This window comes from Apteryx mantelli, chromosome 2, assembly GCF_036417845.1.
Source record: "Apteryx mantelli isolate bAptMan1 chromosome 2, bAptMan1.hap1, whole genome shotgun sequence".
NCBI lineage: Eukaryota > Metazoa > Chordata > Aves > Apterygiformes > Apterygidae > Apteryx > Apteryx mantelli.
The window spans coordinates 68,987,905-69,005,118 of record NC_089979.1 but is presented as its reverse complement, the minus strand read 5'-3'; the positions used below and the strand labels follow the sequence as shown (position 1 = coordinate 69,005,118).

At 43.7% G+C, this 17,214-nt stretch overlaps 1 protein-coding gene across 2 annotated transcripts in view; it reads right to left on the bottom strand.

The window, feature by feature from the left end:
- Positions 1-17,214, bottom strand: part of RREB1 (ras responsive element binding protein 1) — a 68,748-nt gene that overhangs the window by 18,026 nt on the left and 33,508 nt on the right. For both annotated transcript variants that reach the window (XM_013941827.2, XM_067290829.1), the window contains 2 exons: positions 9,152-9,341; positions 4,589-7,328 (listed from right to left, as the gene is read on the bottom strand). In XM_013941827.2, the coding sequence (XP_013797281.1) occupies positions 4,589-7,328; positions 9,152-9,341 (2,930 nt within the window). The remainder of the gene's footprint in view (positions 1-4,588; positions 7,329-9,151; positions 9,342-17,214) is intronic.

Below are 17,214 nucleotides of genomic sequence, written 5' to 3'. Positions count from 1 at the left end.
GCTATTGCACATAGCCTATTGCAAGATTCTCAACAACCGCCTCTCCCCTGAGATGTCTATCACGTGTGTGAATTTGACGCAACTTCCATCAAAGCCAGCAGGCATCCTTCCATTGATTTCGGTGGAATCCAGTCCCACATGCTAAATAATCAATCACTTCCCTACAGGAGAAAGTTTTTCATGTCTGTAATTCATTTAAATGACTAAAACAAGGGAAGAGACCAAGTACAGGAAGAGCTGAAAGAAAAGCCAGCATCATGCAATGGAATGAGGAAAGCAGGCCTGCAAGACACCTTTGTGATGGAGAAAGCAATTGTGACGATGATTATATGTAAAGAGATCAGCTCCTGTCAAACCTTCTGCCCTCATGCCCTAAACCCTTAAACACACACAACCCCTCTCACCAAACAGCAGTCTCTCTTTGACGTGATGCTGTGAGCACTTTTCTCATTTTAACCTTCCAAAAGTTGGTGCTGTTTTAATCAACATCTGAGGCTACAGGAGGGATTCCCCACATCTCGCAAGTGCAAGAGACATCTCTGAGAGGCTGCATTTCTTTCTCATTTTCTTCCAGTGCCAACACAACTTTTAAAAAGTGTCAAGGCATTGCTTTGTGTAGGCTCACAAGTCACTTTCTTTTTAGATGTCTGCTAAGTCAACCATACATTTATGGTTATGAATACCACTGCTTTCTACACTTCTGTGTGGCTTCATTCACAATGCAAATACAAAACACAACTTCCAAAGCTGAGCAGAAGTCCTTTCGCTCCATGATAGCCCAATTCTTTTCCACATTTCTCTTCAAGCATGCAATGACAGGATTAGCTGGGGATTAATTACTTGAACTCAACCTGCATCTCAGCTCACAATTTTCTTATATTTTCAGACTTTAAAACTTTCATATTAACAAAATACTTGTCATACAGACCAGTACTTCAAACAGATAAGATATTCTTCTTTCTACATGTACATCCTGGTTGGAAGTCTCAAATCCCAAACAAAAATCTTGTTTACTGTGCAAACTCCAATCCCCCTCCACCCTCACCCCCCTGTTATTCCCAAATGGAAACCTGACTGCTTTCCAAAGCCTCAACTTTAAAGACATTAAAAAAAAACAACCCACGCACACACAAAAAAGCAGTATTTCTGGTTCCTCATATTGTCTCTCTTGATGGCAGCTGCTCTTCTGATAGAACATACTTACCCACAGAAAGGTAACCTAATCAATTAGTTTAAGTGTAATGTGATTTACTTTTTTATTAACTTTTTCTACATGAATGGTCATGGCTTGGATGAAAATAAGTACGTGTCCATATATAGATTCAGAACTCACAGTAACATTTGGTTAGCAACACAGCAGGATTATTCTAGGCTGGACACTTCACAGAAGACAAACCTTGAAGGGAGCTTTTTTAATATAAAAGGGAATCTAAACATTCAGAGTGTACAAAAAGACCATCACTTAATTAATATCCCTCCTGCCACTGCAGTCCTACTGCAAATGTATTATTACCATGGCAAGGACAAATGTTAAAAAGTAAAGATCTCTACAATTTTATTTTGACTTAGGTCATATAAACAAAGAATATAAACTCCTGTAGAGTTTTTACTACTTTTTACTACTTGTGTCCTCCCATCAAAAGGGAACATACAGGTTTATGGGTTAGGCTTAACAGTATTTTATTTATTTATTTGTTTGTTTGTTTATATTTATTTATAGATATTTTCTTGTCCATTTCATTTCTGTGGTAAGTATTTATTTCACATGTTTGGCAAGCCAATACGCATCTGTGATCCAGCAGCATCTCTCTGAAACTCTCCTCAAGTGATTTTCTGTGAACAGATTTAGGTTATTTACAACTAACTTATGTTGGATACCACTGGGGTCAAAATAGAGCATTATTTTCATTTTATGTTAACCCTAATCTGATGCACATACTGTAAAAGGAGCAAAACTAACTGCATCATCTGTAGGACACATCCTGTTTGTTGCTCTTTACTTTGGGATGAAAATGAAAAAAATCGAGAGCAGGAGAAAAGAGCAAAAAGGCAAAGTGGGTTGAACACAGAAGAGTAAAATAAACAATAAAGACATCAAGAGAAAGAAAGGTATTAAAAGCAAATATTTGAGCATGTTCAAACAAAACACAGGTACAACGTATAAAAAACAGCTATGCCAAATTCCCAGTGCCCCACTTGTGAGCTTTGCATGTATATGTTTTTCTGAGACTCCCAGCTATCCCATTCACACCAGCATATCTATCTCTCCCCAAGTCAGGGAACTGCCATCAAGCCCAAACAGTAAAATTCCCATTTTCCCTTTGCAATACAACTAAGTGGACAGAATTTTTTCCCGACTCCTTTTAAAAAGCAGAGCTTTCTAACAAGTCACTTCCCATTCAATAGGTGGGGAGAGAAAAAGTGTGTTGCACTATGGCTTTTCTACACTGCAAATGTCTCTATCAGAAAACCAACCGACCCACCCCTGGACACAAACCCAACAGACTGCTGTATCTCAGGGCTGCCAAACCCCTCCTATGCCACCTCACAGCCATCACACCACAGGGCTCGCTCCATCTGAATGCATCCCAGCACTTGCTTTGGCACCAGCCTTCTGGCCTAAACCTTCTCTGCCTTCCTATCTTACCCTTCCCTGTCTCCTCCAGTAAGTCTCATCTCCCCTGCTGCCGCAGGGGAGCTGCTGCGAACTACTAATTTAGAAGCAGAGTGCAAGCATCACCTAAAAGGAGATGCCCCAAGGACAGGCAAAGTTTGTTGTGGGCTGGTTCTCCAGCACCAAGACTCCCTCAACACTGCTCTGACGATGATCAGAAAGAGCTCGGTTTTAGTGTTGCCAGAGTGCACCAACCTGAATCTGAACTGCTTACTGCAGTCGCTGTAGCATCACCAAAATCTGTATCTGCGCTGAGGCTCCAACCCTGCCACTGCTGTGGTTGCTTGCTTTCCCCCTGGGCATTGCAGCGCAGATTTTCTGAAAAGATGGTGTCTCCTTCCAAGCCTGGTGGCGGTAGAGGAGACAAGTTCTACTGGTATAACTCATGACTGACTGCGTTTTTTCCTGTCTTCATGAAGGGTTTACACCAGTGCTGCTACCTTGGAAGTCTGCCATCCACAAGCAGGTCAAACCCCTTAGTCTGGGCAAAGCCCCTCTCTATTGTTTTCTGACTCATGAACAGACTGCTGCCTTCTTCAGTTACTATATTTTTTTTTTGGAGGGTAGGGAGTTAGAAAACAATTGATCTGAATAAAGAGCTCTCCTTCACCATTGAAAGTAAACTGTATGCTTAACAAGACGACATAATTTGGTCTGTGCAGGCCAGAAAACAATAGTCTCACTGTTGCGCTGATACCTTGCAAGTTATGTCCTCATGTCACCCAAAGCAAACCGTGATAGGGACTGCTCTACAGCTCAGATTCCCTTTAAATCTCTTAGCTAATGTCTTTTACCTCTCCAGTTTTCCCTTTTCAGTAGAGGCACATGAATCAGTTGCTTCATAAAACCTCAATTCCTCCAAAAAAACGAAGTTATCTTATCTCTTATGAGGCTGTACTCAATTCCCAGAAGTTCCTTACAAACATCCCTGACTTTTATTCTTTATGCCAGGAGTTGAGATTTCATAATGAAGAGATAAACAGAGAAGAACTGCGAGTGACTCGAAGAGGTGGGAAAAAAAGTAGAGCTTTGCTCTCTTTCTTTCTCTCCCAAAGCAGGATGAGAATCTGCTAATTTATTACAATGTGGGTAGAAAAAGGAGTGAACTTGAAATCAGCACAGCATTCGATGCAGTACTTCCTTTATAGCAAAGAATGAAAAATAACCCCAAACCTAAAATTACCTCCCCATTCCTCCTTTTTGTTTACACCAGGTTTGAGCTTAGTTACAGTGGCACAATATTAAAGATTCCATATACATCTTCATGCCTTAGGGCATAAGCCCACCTTTGGTTGTCTAACATTAAGAAACATTTCCTAGAGGCAAGTGACTATGTAATGTTCAGGATAATACTTTTTGCATCCTCCTTCTCTGATCTGTCAAATAAAAGCTACCGCAAGAAAAAAAAATGCTAAACACTACATTATTTTCTTTTCCTTCCACAATTCTTTACTTATTTGCTCTCATTTTTATGGATCTTTATATCATTACTGAAGTAGACAAACAGCCACTGGAAGCAGCCAAACAAACCACATAAGGTACAATGAAATATTCAACACACACATTCACCTTCAAGATAAGACAAGAATAACAGAAAACCTGAAACCAAATTCTTTTCCCAGCTATGCTAAATAACTCCACTCCACTGAAGCCAAATGAGTTTTAGCAGGTTTGCCCTAACGTAATTTGCCCCCTTGACACACAAAGGCACAGATATTACTCCATCACTGAAAAATTAAACACCACCACAATACAACAGGAACAGTTGAGGATCTGCAAAACAGTGAAGAATAATATTCAGGCATCATAGAGAGGACAAGAAAGGAAGAAAGGACCATTTCTCCACGGGGAGGCCCTTTCACAAGGAAAATCCTTAGAGGCTACAATCTACCTTACAGCACAAGGCTGTCTTACCTGTGTGAGTGAGCATGTGCCGCTGCAGGGAACTTGCCCATGGAAAGACTCGAGGACAGTAAGGACAGGGGATTTTTTGCAGGCAGTCTGAGTAAGCATTCCTTTTCCCTCTCAGCAGCTTATCTTCAGCAGTTTCCTTCTCATCCTCACTTGTTCCATTTCTGCCACTTTCTTCCTTGAAATTGTCAGTGGACTGCAGAAACGGGCTAAATTTATTAGTGTCTGTGGTAGCCAGCATCTTCTCTATGCTGGCAAACTCCCCACTTGACTCCAGATCCACACCACTGCTAAGTTTAGGCTTATTTTTTGTTCCTTTCTTCCTACCTCTTTTCTTAGCCAACCCAGCATCGGCAATGGGAGACTCTTCCGGATCACAGGCCTGAGTCAGGTCACTGGGAAGGCTGGAGTCTTTCTGAACGGTGGTCACGATTGTCACTTTTGCTTTGGCGTTCCCTGATTTATCACATCCAGTGGAGCTGTTCGCTGCCTTGGGACTGGCGTCTGCAGCCTCCGTTTTCAGCAAAGCGGGAGCAGAAGACACAGATGAAATGATCTGTGCAATGGAAGCCAGTGGTGGCAGCTCTTTAGTTACTGGAGGCTTTGGCAAGAGAGGTGGCGGTGGCTTAGGCCTCAAGGGTCTCAGCAAGGCAGAATTGCCAAGGAGAGCTGGGGAAATGATTGGGACAGTCAAATGCAATGAACCTTTCAGTGGCTGGGAATGTCTGACAGCCCTGTTTTTCTCTGGGTTCCCATTGGCGCTGAAGGCCAGCGGGCACTGCTGACAGTTATAGGCTTTATCACTAATCCCGGAAGAAGCCAGCTCTTGTTTCCTGGCTTCACTTGGGACATCATCTTTATCTTTCTTCAGGGCTTTGGGGATAGATAGGTCGATGGGCTCCATGGAACAGTCATAGAGGGACAGGGGAGAAGAGCCAAACAGGTTCTCCTGCTTCACTTGCATGGCACTCAGGTTTTTGTTCTTCTGAGAGAAATCCAAGGGCTCGTCAAAATCCACTGGGAAGTTGCCCACAGGTTCAAGTTTGATGGGAACGTGAGATGGTGTCCCAAGCAAGAAGCCATTTTGTGGCTCCAGGAAAGGTGCGATGGGCTTGCGGTCCATGTAAGTGCTGTCATCCAATAAAGGAGGGTCTGTCTGACTCTCCTGAGCGTTGCAGTCCACCGCCAAGATATAATTCTCAATCTCCCTTTCTTGCACATGCAAGTGCTGCTTGAGGATATGGTGAATGCAATTCCTCTTGGCTGAAAAGGCTGTGCCACACTCCTTGCACTCAAATGGCTTCTTCTTCTGGCAGCCACTGTGTGTCCTCATGTGGATGCGGAGGGCCCGATAATGCTTCAGGTCCTCACCACACAGTTTGCACACGGTATCTGGGGAGCAGAAGGCATCCACCATCTCTGCAGCATTGCTGGTGACATATTCAATGTTCTTCTCTATATCCTTCCTGGTCACTTTGAGGTGCTTCTTTCGCAGGTGCCTCTCGCAATTGGCTTTCACTGTGAATGGGTAGTGGCAGATTTTACATATGTATGGCCTCTCCCCACTGTGCGTCCGCAAGTGCCGGATCAGCGCTGCCTTGTCAGCTGCAATGTAGTCACAGATGTTGCACTGGTATGGGGAAATACCCAAGTGAGAGCGGATGTGAGCCCTCAGGACGCCAGAGAAGGCAAACACCTGGTCACAGAATCGGCACGGGTACAAGACTTTCCTCATGGTCGGGGCTTTCTTGTTTGCTGCCCCCGCAATGATGGCTTTGAGGTCCCCTTCTGTCACCTCCTGCTTGATTTTGGCTTCCATGCTCAGAGGCAGGAGAGCTTCAATGATGCTGTTCTGCTCCAGCTGTGTCTTCATCTCGTGCTGAGTTAAAGGCTCTACTTTGGGTTGGAGGAGCAACTGCGAGGAAGGACTCGATTTGGCTCCCGGTTGGGAGAGATGAGAGTTGGAGGAGGACTCCACTGAGTTCTTGATCAGCCGTGGAGGGGGCGGTGGGAGGCTTGGGCTGATGCAGCCAGGGGAGGCTTGCTGGGCACTGATGAGGGGAGGGGGTGTAGAGGTTGCAACGACCGTTCGGGGTGTTACTAAAGGCTTTGGCTTCAGCGGTGGCATATGCTTGAAAATGGACTGCACGGGGACAGAAGGTGCCTTAGAAAGTGGAGGAAGACTGATCTGAGGAGGAGCAGAAGAAGCCATCTTCAAGATCTGCTGAATGTCAGCCAGCTCAATAGCAGACTCATTGGAGATGGGTTTTACCACAATACTGCTGTCAGGCTGTATGATAAAACCCTTCTGGAACGGCTGCAGTGAGAGGAGCTTTATGTTCTCTTTTGTAGGGGGAAGGACTGAAAACGGCCCTCCCATAGAGGCAGCTTCCAGAGGAGAGAGGCTGAGCGGGCCGGCGCTGCCGGGTTCCTGAGGTAGGTTACTCTTCAGTGCTCTGAGCCGCATTTCTTGGACCTCATCTTGCATATCGTCCTCCTGCTTGACAGGCTTGATGTCTTTGGTGAACTGTAGGCCCAAGGATGCCATGAAGGCTTTCTGGTCTGGGTTCTCACCGGATGGGGTTGCAGACTGTGGCTTGTGCTTGTCTTTTCCCTGATCCACCACGTGGGTTTCCGTGTGCAGTTTGAGTGCCGATAGCATGGGGAATGCCTTGTTACATGTCTCGCAAATAAATCGATGGAATTCGCTGATGCACCTTCGCAAATTTGTTTCACACCAGACCTACAAAATATGCAAAAATAAGATAGTCAGTCTTTAAATATTCAGACATCTTAAACTAGCAAAGACATCACATGATGCTGCAAAAGAAAATAGCTTCACTCTGTCCTTTATTGCCCAAGTTAAGGAGTTTAGAGGAATCACCACCCATCTGGCATGGAGGTGGGCATTCCTGTTCCATAACTTTCAGCCAGTTAAGTTGTGTACCCAAATTAGGGGCTGATTCTCCAAAAGTTCCCTTCTATAGGGGCAAACTCCTTCAGAGGGCTATGCAGAGTCCTATTCAAATACATTTCTGCTCTGAACTGCCCTTCCAGAAATCTCTCTCCCCTCACTGACAGGACAGGGGCCTCAGCAGACTGTCCAGCTAGCTTCAGTAAGTTGGACAATATGACTATCTTTTTTAGCTTTATTACTACAAAGAAGCTAGAAGGAAAGAAAACAGAAGCACCTGAGAAAGCAAAATGAACCAAAAATAACTCTCCCAAAAAACAATAAACCAAAAGCAAAGCCAAAACCATACAGGCTTCTGGTTAGTGAAGTCTAGTTATATTTCTTCTCACAAGAAAAATACTAAACCTCACAAATGGATTTTATACCTGTTCCTGAAAATGATCATGAATCCAAATGCTGTATTTACATGTTACCCAGATAGCTCATATGCTGTAAAGGTTCCGCATCAAAGCGGAGCACAAGTGATAATTTGAGGGCTGGCAGGATCTCTATATACTCTACACAGTTTGTTCAGACACTTCGTAGGTCTTGCCTCACAGTGCAAGCAAAATTATATTACAAAAAAGAAAAGCAACAACATTTAACCTTTAATGGCTGCCATTAATTACAAATGAAACAAAACCAAGTTGTTAAAAAATGTCTTCTCTTTTCCTGAATATGTATTTTTTTCATCAAAATTCTACTGTAGTTACAGAATGACTTATATGCTCTCCTGTATCAATGAAAAGCTTCAGGTATAGCACCTTGCAGCCAGAAGAGCTAGAAATCAATGCTTTAATTCAAGGAGAATAAGAAAAGTGCAGATTCTGAATAAGGATAGCCCTGTTGGACTGTGTTGTTGATTTTTCCTTTTTTTTTTTTTTTATTAATCAGTAAGCAGTTTCATCCAGACTCGTAACAATCTAAGGCAGGCAAGGTTCTACAAACTGAGGGAGTAACAACATCATCCAGTACAGAACTTTACAGTCTCAAAATATATTTACAGACTGCCCCCCCTGCTTTGCCCCAGCCACTTCCCCACAAAGATGCAAAACCTTCAGACCTTGTTCAAGGTATGTAATGGAAAGGTGTTTGGGGCACAGATGCGTGGAGCGGTCAGTCACTAAAGAGGTCACCATTTAGTAAGTAAGGTGACTTCCCAAAGTTTGATGATAAAATCTTTCACACCACAACTACATCCTTGTTACAGCAAGTTAAAATAAATAATGCCTTCCCTACCGTGCGTCCTCCTTATAGGTTTTAGATGTAGAATGCTTTTGGGAAGGAGGGAATTAATGGGGCAGGCTGGGAGGGGCAAGGATCTAACAACACAGACATCCTCCTTTAAAATATTTTTATAGAACTTTACAACAATAGCTATCCACTAGGATGCTCAAAAAAACCTCTCAAACACTCTTTAGATGAAAAAAGAAAAAAAGAAGGAGGGAAATGTTTGAAGCTTAGGCAGACGCTACTGTAGCAGTAACACTACATGCTTTCCACAGAATACTCTATATGCAGGCTCTGCCTCACCTAAGACAAATCTTTCGATGAATTCAGAAGATATGCATTGTATCATCTGGTATCTTAACGCTGTTAAGAATAAAGAGTACCTGAGAAATGCGGGGGAACTTCCTACAGGAGAAGTCCGTGAATCCCAAATCATGGAAGCCTGCCGGGATCGAAGGATTGTTCTGAATGAAAGGCTTTCCTGTGGGGTCTCTGGGAAGCTGCTTGTGGATAACTGCATTATGGCGCAGTAAGCCCCGATGAGTACGAAAGGTAATACAACAGATGTCACACCTGGAAAGGAAAGGAGTAAAATGACTTACTGACTGCTCTAAGTTTAAGAACATTTTTCTCGCATTAGGTAAGCCTCCTTCCTCTCACCCCATGATACTAGGAACCTGCTAATGCAGAACGGAGCCACAGCGTGTCAAAAACCTGTCACCACAGAAAAGCCATTTTAATCATAGGCACTTTTTACCAGTTTCTAGCTATTAAGTTAACTGGAAGTTCAAAGAATACAGCACAAGAGAACTGAATATCACATGGGGGCAGACAGTGAAATAAGAGCTGAGACTGCAGCATTTTGACAATCTTCCCATTTTTTGACATTGGCTTTGCATCATTTCATTTTCCTGAATTGTTGTGTGAAAAATTATTATTAAAATAAAAGAGATTAAAAAATTCAGTGACAGAGAAAGGCTAAATCAGACCTAAATAGCAAGCAGCTGCCAAAGTGTAAGCACTGCCTTTTTAAAATCACTGCTCAAAACATGCTACTGCACACAACTCAAATACCTGTGTATGTATTTGCTTCAAATACTTATACTGTATTTCCCTTCCATAAACTTTCACTGATGTTTCTTAAAGCTGTTACGAGTAGTATACTTTCTTTAAAAGAAAAAAAACATACTAGTGCTCTTCCCCCCCCCCCCTTGAAGGGGAGGCCGGTCAGAAGAGGAACACCTGAAACAAGTTCAACATTTCTGACACTTCTACACCCCCCTCATAGCCAGTGTGTCCCAAAGATAAATGCAGGAGCAATGTCTTTTCATATCCACACCCCATGGCTACAGTTTCTTGCATTTCTTCAGTTCTCACTCCAAATTCAGCTAAGCAAGAGTTTGTTACATAAAGCAGACTTGTGTTTTAAAAAAAAAAAGAATCAAAGGTATTGGAAATGTAGCTATGCTACAGGCAGTAAGGACTACACAGCAACATTTGGCCAACCTGTCAGCAAGCATGTCACCTTTTAAACATCTGGGGTTTCAGCCCTGTGCCGTGACAGAGCTCCCACCCCCAGCGCTGAAGGGTCACATCCACTCCCAGCTCGGCAAGCCGCTTCCAACAAGTGGCACACAATTTAACTCAAAACGGATCCTTGTGGCTATGGCTCCGATTTTAACTAAAGCATGGGTTTCATAGAAGCAAATACCAGGGAATGTGAAGTAGTTTGATTCTGTCAGTGAGTATTATTCGCACTGGGAGTTTTTCACACGTCTGTGCGGCCTCCCGCCTTTCGCTCTCCCCATACCACCTTTGCCCTCCGCGTCAAGGAAAAGGACATATGTCTACTCATTAAAAAAACATCCTGCAATTAGAAATGTCTTCTGAGAAAATCCTGAAACAACCCCCTCCCTGTCCTGTCCCTAACAAACTCCCACTGTTGTTCTTTTTATCACTACATAAACTTCCACAGACCTTTTTTAATTCCCTGAAAATGAAGAGATAACCAAGTCACCCACAAAGCAATTGGACTCATAGTCTGCGAGTGGTGAAAGACACAAGTGTGAAGTATATGTAACACCGCCTTTGTTATCACGGTACACAGAAGGCTGGGACATAAATATTATGCTCTGGAGCTTTAATCTGCTTTATCTCCCCTGTCAATTCGCTTGCATCCTACCTTTATAATTATTGCCAGCATACTGCCTGTGTTCCATTAAATTCAGAACCAAAGCCATTTACAAAGCGAATGTTTACTCAAAGAGATCTGCTAAATGTGACAGCAATCTTTGGTCATGGTAGGGGAATGCCCATAGACAGCACTCGTTGGGTGTCAGGATTTGCGGCTCTCCTCCAGCCAGCTTGGCAATATCTAGCCCGTGATGCAGCGCTTTCATCTTCAACGAAAACAAAAACACACAGCCACCAAAACTGTGGGGGAAGGAGGGCATTAAGGGGTTAGAGCAGTCACCTGAAGAACTCGCAAGCTACCGAAAGGAAATTTTTCAGAAGCGATGAAAAAGCCTAATGTGAAAGCAAACCGCTTCTGGCAAACTCTTGTGGGTACCTCAGCATGTGAATAAATAGTGCTTGCAAGGGACGCGACAACTCTGCAGTGAAGCTCAACCTTGTATTGCTGCTCATTACTTGTGTGGTGGTAGAGCCAAGAGATACTCAGCCACAGATACATTTGCTTTTATATGCAAAGCTTGCATTTCAGAGGCAGCAAAGGCCCAAAGCACGTTTCATCATGGGATCAGTGAAACACGGGCGAGAGCCGTGTCTATAAGCAAACAAGGCAGCCATTATATACACTGAGCATCAGCTCTGACAAGGGCTGGGCATTAAAAACAGTTTCTTAGAGAGACAGCGCACAGGCTGAGGGCTCATGTTATCCCTGCTGTTTCCATATTCATCGACAGCTAAAATTAACACGCCGACCATGCTGTGAAGGGACGCGGCCCCCGCCGGACATCGGCCGCAGTCCCCACGGGATTCGGGCCGAGCAGGAACCGGGGCTCCTCAGACGAGCGGCCCACCTCGCGCTCGCTCGGCCCCTCGCCTGTGTTGGCGACTTCAGGGTGAGGGACGGATCTGGAGCGCATGTTTACTCAGGGCTCCCGTCAAAGGCAGCGCTTGAGATTTTCTTTCAGAGCAGAGACCGGTGTGAAATCCTTCACAGTACACCTGTGTCAAGGATTATGCCTCAGGGCAGCAAAAATCTGCAATTTAAAAATGGTGTTTTCCATGCAAAGGGAACCCCCTCCCTCCCCCCCGCCAACAAAACTGTAATATTTCTTGAAAAAGGAATATGTATTTTCTATCTTTTATAATGCATAGAAATAAACATCTATCTTTTTCTCTTCCCTTTTTAGCCTTCTCTTCTTTTTTTCCATGTTGGAAGGGTGAATGGAAGAAGCAAGACTAGAAAAAGTATCTGGGGAAGGATTTAACTTTTTCCGTTTGGTCGAAAACAAGCTCCTCGTTGAAAACAGAAACGTCCAGACCAAATGTGCCTGCTATTTCAAGATACAGGCGTTTTAGGGAACATAAATTCACCGTTCCTGGATCCAGCATCTTCAGCTGGCGTTGCAGCGTGGGGGCTCGCTGGCCGGGCAGAGCCGTGCCCCCAGGAACGGTGCGCCCTCTGCTCCGCGCTCCAGGCCTTTCCACTGGGAGCGCAAATCTCGGCAGGGAGCCCTCCCCTCCATCCCCGGTACCGAGGAAGCCTGAGTTTCCTCTAAATAACGTTTAATGAGCTTTGAATACGATTAGCGCTGCAGACGCAGATAGGCATGCGAACCGGCACCAAGGAAAGCTTACAGGTACTGAACTTCAAAACCTAACTAGTTCCAGCAAGCATCGTGCTATATCGACAAATGCTCATATTAATTTAAAATGGAACAAATTGCCAAGCCTAATAATTGGAAACTTAAAAAAACATTTTTTACGGAAGCCTAACAATTTCTGTTTTGTCATCAGTACTATCTTCCATCTTTAAATAGTAACAATACTTACAATTTTTTTTTAAATCTAGAAACACAGTCCAAGAAGCAAAAAAGAAGGGAATCCTAGGTGATACAACCATGTTTTTCATCTTGCTTAAGTTCCTTTTAAAAAGCTGTTATATAAACGTGGAAATTCTGAAAAGCCCAGTATATCAAATAAAGCAACTGAAACATATGGTAATATTTTGCTCGTGATGAACTTAAAAAACAAAAACCCCCTCTCCTTACAGTTTCACAAGTCTGCCCATGCACAGTGCCAAGTCAAACAAGGACGGTATGACTGCAGAAAACAGAGATGGGAACAGGTTCTGAGGGGGTTGGCACGATAGGTAGATCAATGCCTCACCACCTGAGCAGCAATAAAAGCCCTGTACTTGCAAGGTAACTTTCCAGATGTACCAAAAAAAACCAGCTGCTGTATTATCATGTGATAGCTAGTCTTGGCCAGAGTTTCCCATTTTTCTATAAATATGATTACAGAGCAGAGAGAAGAAAGCTGTTCAGTTCCAAACACAGAGATTCAATTATAAGCAAAAGGGAAAAACTGCAGTTAACAGCTAAGGCTGTTTTAAAATGAGCTTCAGTCTCAAACAGCTTTTACCATGTACATTCATACCTGTACAACGTGAATGTGGTATTAGGATTCTGGCTCCCTAGCAGAGGGGCAAAAAACAAGTGGGTGAGAAAACAGAGCTGATAAAACACAAAAGCAGATCTGTAATATAACTGTGCAATGACAGTAAAATGACCAGGCTGACCTTGGTGCTCAGTCCACGTGTCACACCAGCTCAGTCTGTTTAATTATTACTATACTATTGTACATTAAAAAAAAAAATGTAGACAAGGCATCTATGCAAAAACACACCATTAAAAAGCTTTCTACTAAGAGTAAGCTAATATTCTTGAAATCTGAAATACTAATTAAGATAGAAAAGCACTTTAACATGCTCTAAGAAATAGCCAGTCCTTTGTGGAGCTTGTTCAAGAGGCAAGCCAGGATTTGCTACACTTATGACATGCAGCACCCATGCAAGAAAAGTTTATATAAGCAATGCCTGTTCCTTCGCACTACAGTCTCCTCTGAGTCAATTCCAGTTTGTCAGCAGTGTAAATTTTCTTTTTTAAAAAAAAGAAAGAAAAGGAATGACATTTTGGAGAGGAAATTCAGAGCCAAATTTTAAGCAAAATTCATCAATCTTGATTTTGATTAAGGATAATGCAGTCAAACAGCAAAGGCTTCTAATTTGATCCTTCTAAATTTTATATTTCAGTAGTCAAGATTCTTCAAATATCAAATATTTATATCCACCATTCTGTTACCAAAAGACTAAAAAAATGTTGTGCTCTGCTCTACCTGGGACTCAGGATGGGAAAGGGAAAGTGATATTTAACCTTCTCAAATTTATACAGCTGAACCCATGCAGGAGTAGACCAAACCTGAAATTTTTACACATACAGCTCACTAACATCCCGCTGCTAGAATTGTGGAAGTTAGCACATAAAAACAGTGTTAATACTCAGGTCTTATCTAAAATAAAAAATGTGGTATCATTTTGTTCCTTTCCAGTCTGTGCTCTTTAACACTTGCCACAAGCAGAACCAAGGGCAGCAAGGCAAGGATGAACCACACAGAGACACTGACATCCTTAAATCATCGGACTCCTCCCACTTCAGTCGCCAGTAGGTACCATACATAAATTTCCACTGTCATCGTTCTTATTCTGCTTTCTGTCTCACATCATTTGCACAATTAACGTAGCTCTCCTTAAGACCACTCAAAATCTCATGCTAAACTAAAAATAAAAAAAAAAACTAGGCAGAAGAAAGAGATGGGCAATTGCCTCCAGCTGAACTTCTGCCCACAACGGCGCGGGGAGCAGACTCCTGGGCTCGTCCCCGGTACCCAGCACTGCAGAGAAGGCTCACGGAGAAGGGGGGATGCAGAAAGGGGAGTTTTAAACCTAAGGGCTTTCATCACCTATGAAGAAAAATTAACAAGCTACAGACATACTCTTCTTCAGGAGGGGATTTCTTTACTTCTCTCTCGGGAAGGCAGAGGGAGGGAGGGAAGGAGGAAGAGCAAATTGGTTTCCGCTCCTGTGCAACCCCACCCAGCTCCAGATACTCATCTCCTTTTGGACAAAAAACCCTTCCTGGCCTCCACCCCCCCGCGGCAGGGCCCCGGGAAATAATGCCCAGCAGCTGCACTCATCTCTCCCACTTGCTGCAGAGTGGTGGGAGAGCCGCAACTGCAGGCGGCCCAGCGGCGTGCTGAGCAAAGCCCCCGCTGAACACGAGCAGGAGCACGGCGGGCTGGAGAGAGGCTCCCCTTTCACAGCGCGAAGAGGCTGCGACGCAGCGCACAAGGATTTCCATGCACGCCGCTTCGGTGAGTCACCAAAGGTGGGGCTTTTCCTCCCCGCTGGCAGCCCGACTTTGCTGTCACCCTGTCCCGTTGCACCCTTTAATCCTCTCCCTCAGAGAAGCCGCCCCTGGGTGTAGCGATGGCCGAAACCACTGCACCAGACCTATTTATAGAGGGATGCTTAGCCAAAGCACGACGCTACGTGTGCTCCAAAAGTGGCACTCTGGTCTGGGCGAGAGAAGCGCCGCGTAGGAGCCGGCGCTGCTCTGATACAAGCCGGGGTGATGCTGTGCTTCAGAAACCTGCCTGCATGTGGCAGCGTCAGTGTGAGTACAGGTGTGTCAGGCTCCCACAGCCAGCGTAACTCGAGCGAAGGGGACTGCTACGTGATTAAAGAAAAAAGTCGCAAGTCATTGTTGGAACAACTATCAATCCATGTCATCTTTAGACTTTCTTCTCTGCATGGGAGCAAAGAAAATCAGAGAGGAAAATTTCACTTTTTCGTAACAATATAATGAATCGTGCGCACTAGCAACAACACAGTGCTGCCGGATTTTAATACCTCTGCCCCAGTGGAATAGTAGCTTACTCTACCATTCATTTCAACAGAATAAACATGTAACTAAGAACAAATAAAGGGAAAACCGGAGATGGCCCGCAGACACTTGCACAAATGAAGTAGTTCATTTTCTCATAATGACCTTTTTATTTAACAAAGGTCAAAGTTTAAAAAAACATAAATGTCAAAGAACTTGTTGAACAGAATCACAGAGCAAGAGCTGATGTTCAACATAAATAACAATCAAATGTTTAACAGATAGGGCAATAAGCGTACCTGGAAAGAAAAACGTGACCAGTACTGTCTCCTATAGCTACAAAAATTCCAAGTTGCACAGCATCCAAAATTAAAGCAATTGTTTGCACATACAAATTCAAATGGACCTTCTAGTATTCTTTTGGGGTTAAAAAGAAAAAAAAATAAAGCTCTTCCTGCCTTCTTGCATATCTTTCTAATATGGAAGTTAAGTACTTGTGTAGTTTTTAAAGTACTGGCAAGAGTTAAAGAACAGATCTATTTCTACCATGTAAAATAAATAAATAAATAAATAAATAAATACCCACTTTTCACCGAGTAGGTTGTTTATCCTACAACCATCTACTGATGACAACAGGGTTCACAAACAGGTGCAGCCGAATCTGGACTGAACACGCTTGCCCTTATCTACATTCACAGGTAAGCTATGCTCAGCATGCGGACGTGACTGCTAACACAATACGCAGCGGCCACTACTTTTGAGAGAGTGTGCGTGTAAACAAACGCTGGTCCTCAGGACCGGACAGGCATGCTAATAACCTGTTTGGGGTCAGCCCTCTTTCCCTCCTGTATTCCCTGTTACAAGAAGCTCTCCTCTAGGGACAGCTTTGCATTTTACCCACTTTCTATTCTTGTGACCAAGCTAAGATATTCAACACCATGTGACACACCACACAGTTTCACATGAGCGTCACTCCCTGAGTCCATTCACTATCTGATATTTTTACCCAGCCGTTCTGGATTCCCAGTCTCCCAGCGCAATAAGCTCCCTGATGTGAGCAGACCACCTCTAGGTCGGAGTTGGACTCGCTCTGCTCTTCAGATGTTTCCCATCTCCCTTTTTTGAACAGAAACTCCAGAATGCACTTAGACTGCAGTTCTCGTCTGGTTTTGCAAGCCAGCATAAAGACAAATGCTCATCCCTCTAATTTTACTTCTCCATTTTATTTGCTCAGTAAAAGGATGCATTCACCAGCTTGGTTGCATACTCTCTCCTTTGCCTTAACATTATGAGTTACTTTCTACCATGGCTTATTTTTCTCCTAGTATTTTACCAGAGCTGGATTTCATTGCCACCAGCTGGCTCATTGAATTGCTTCTAGATTGAAAATGCTGCCAGCAAAGATCAGGATTCGGTTTCTAGTTTTTATCAGCAAGACACAGAGCATGCAGCTTTCAGAGCAGAACCCAACAGGAGAGTCAGCTGAACTGGCAAAGCCACACAACTGACCCTCTTGCATCTCTGTCCTTGGCTAC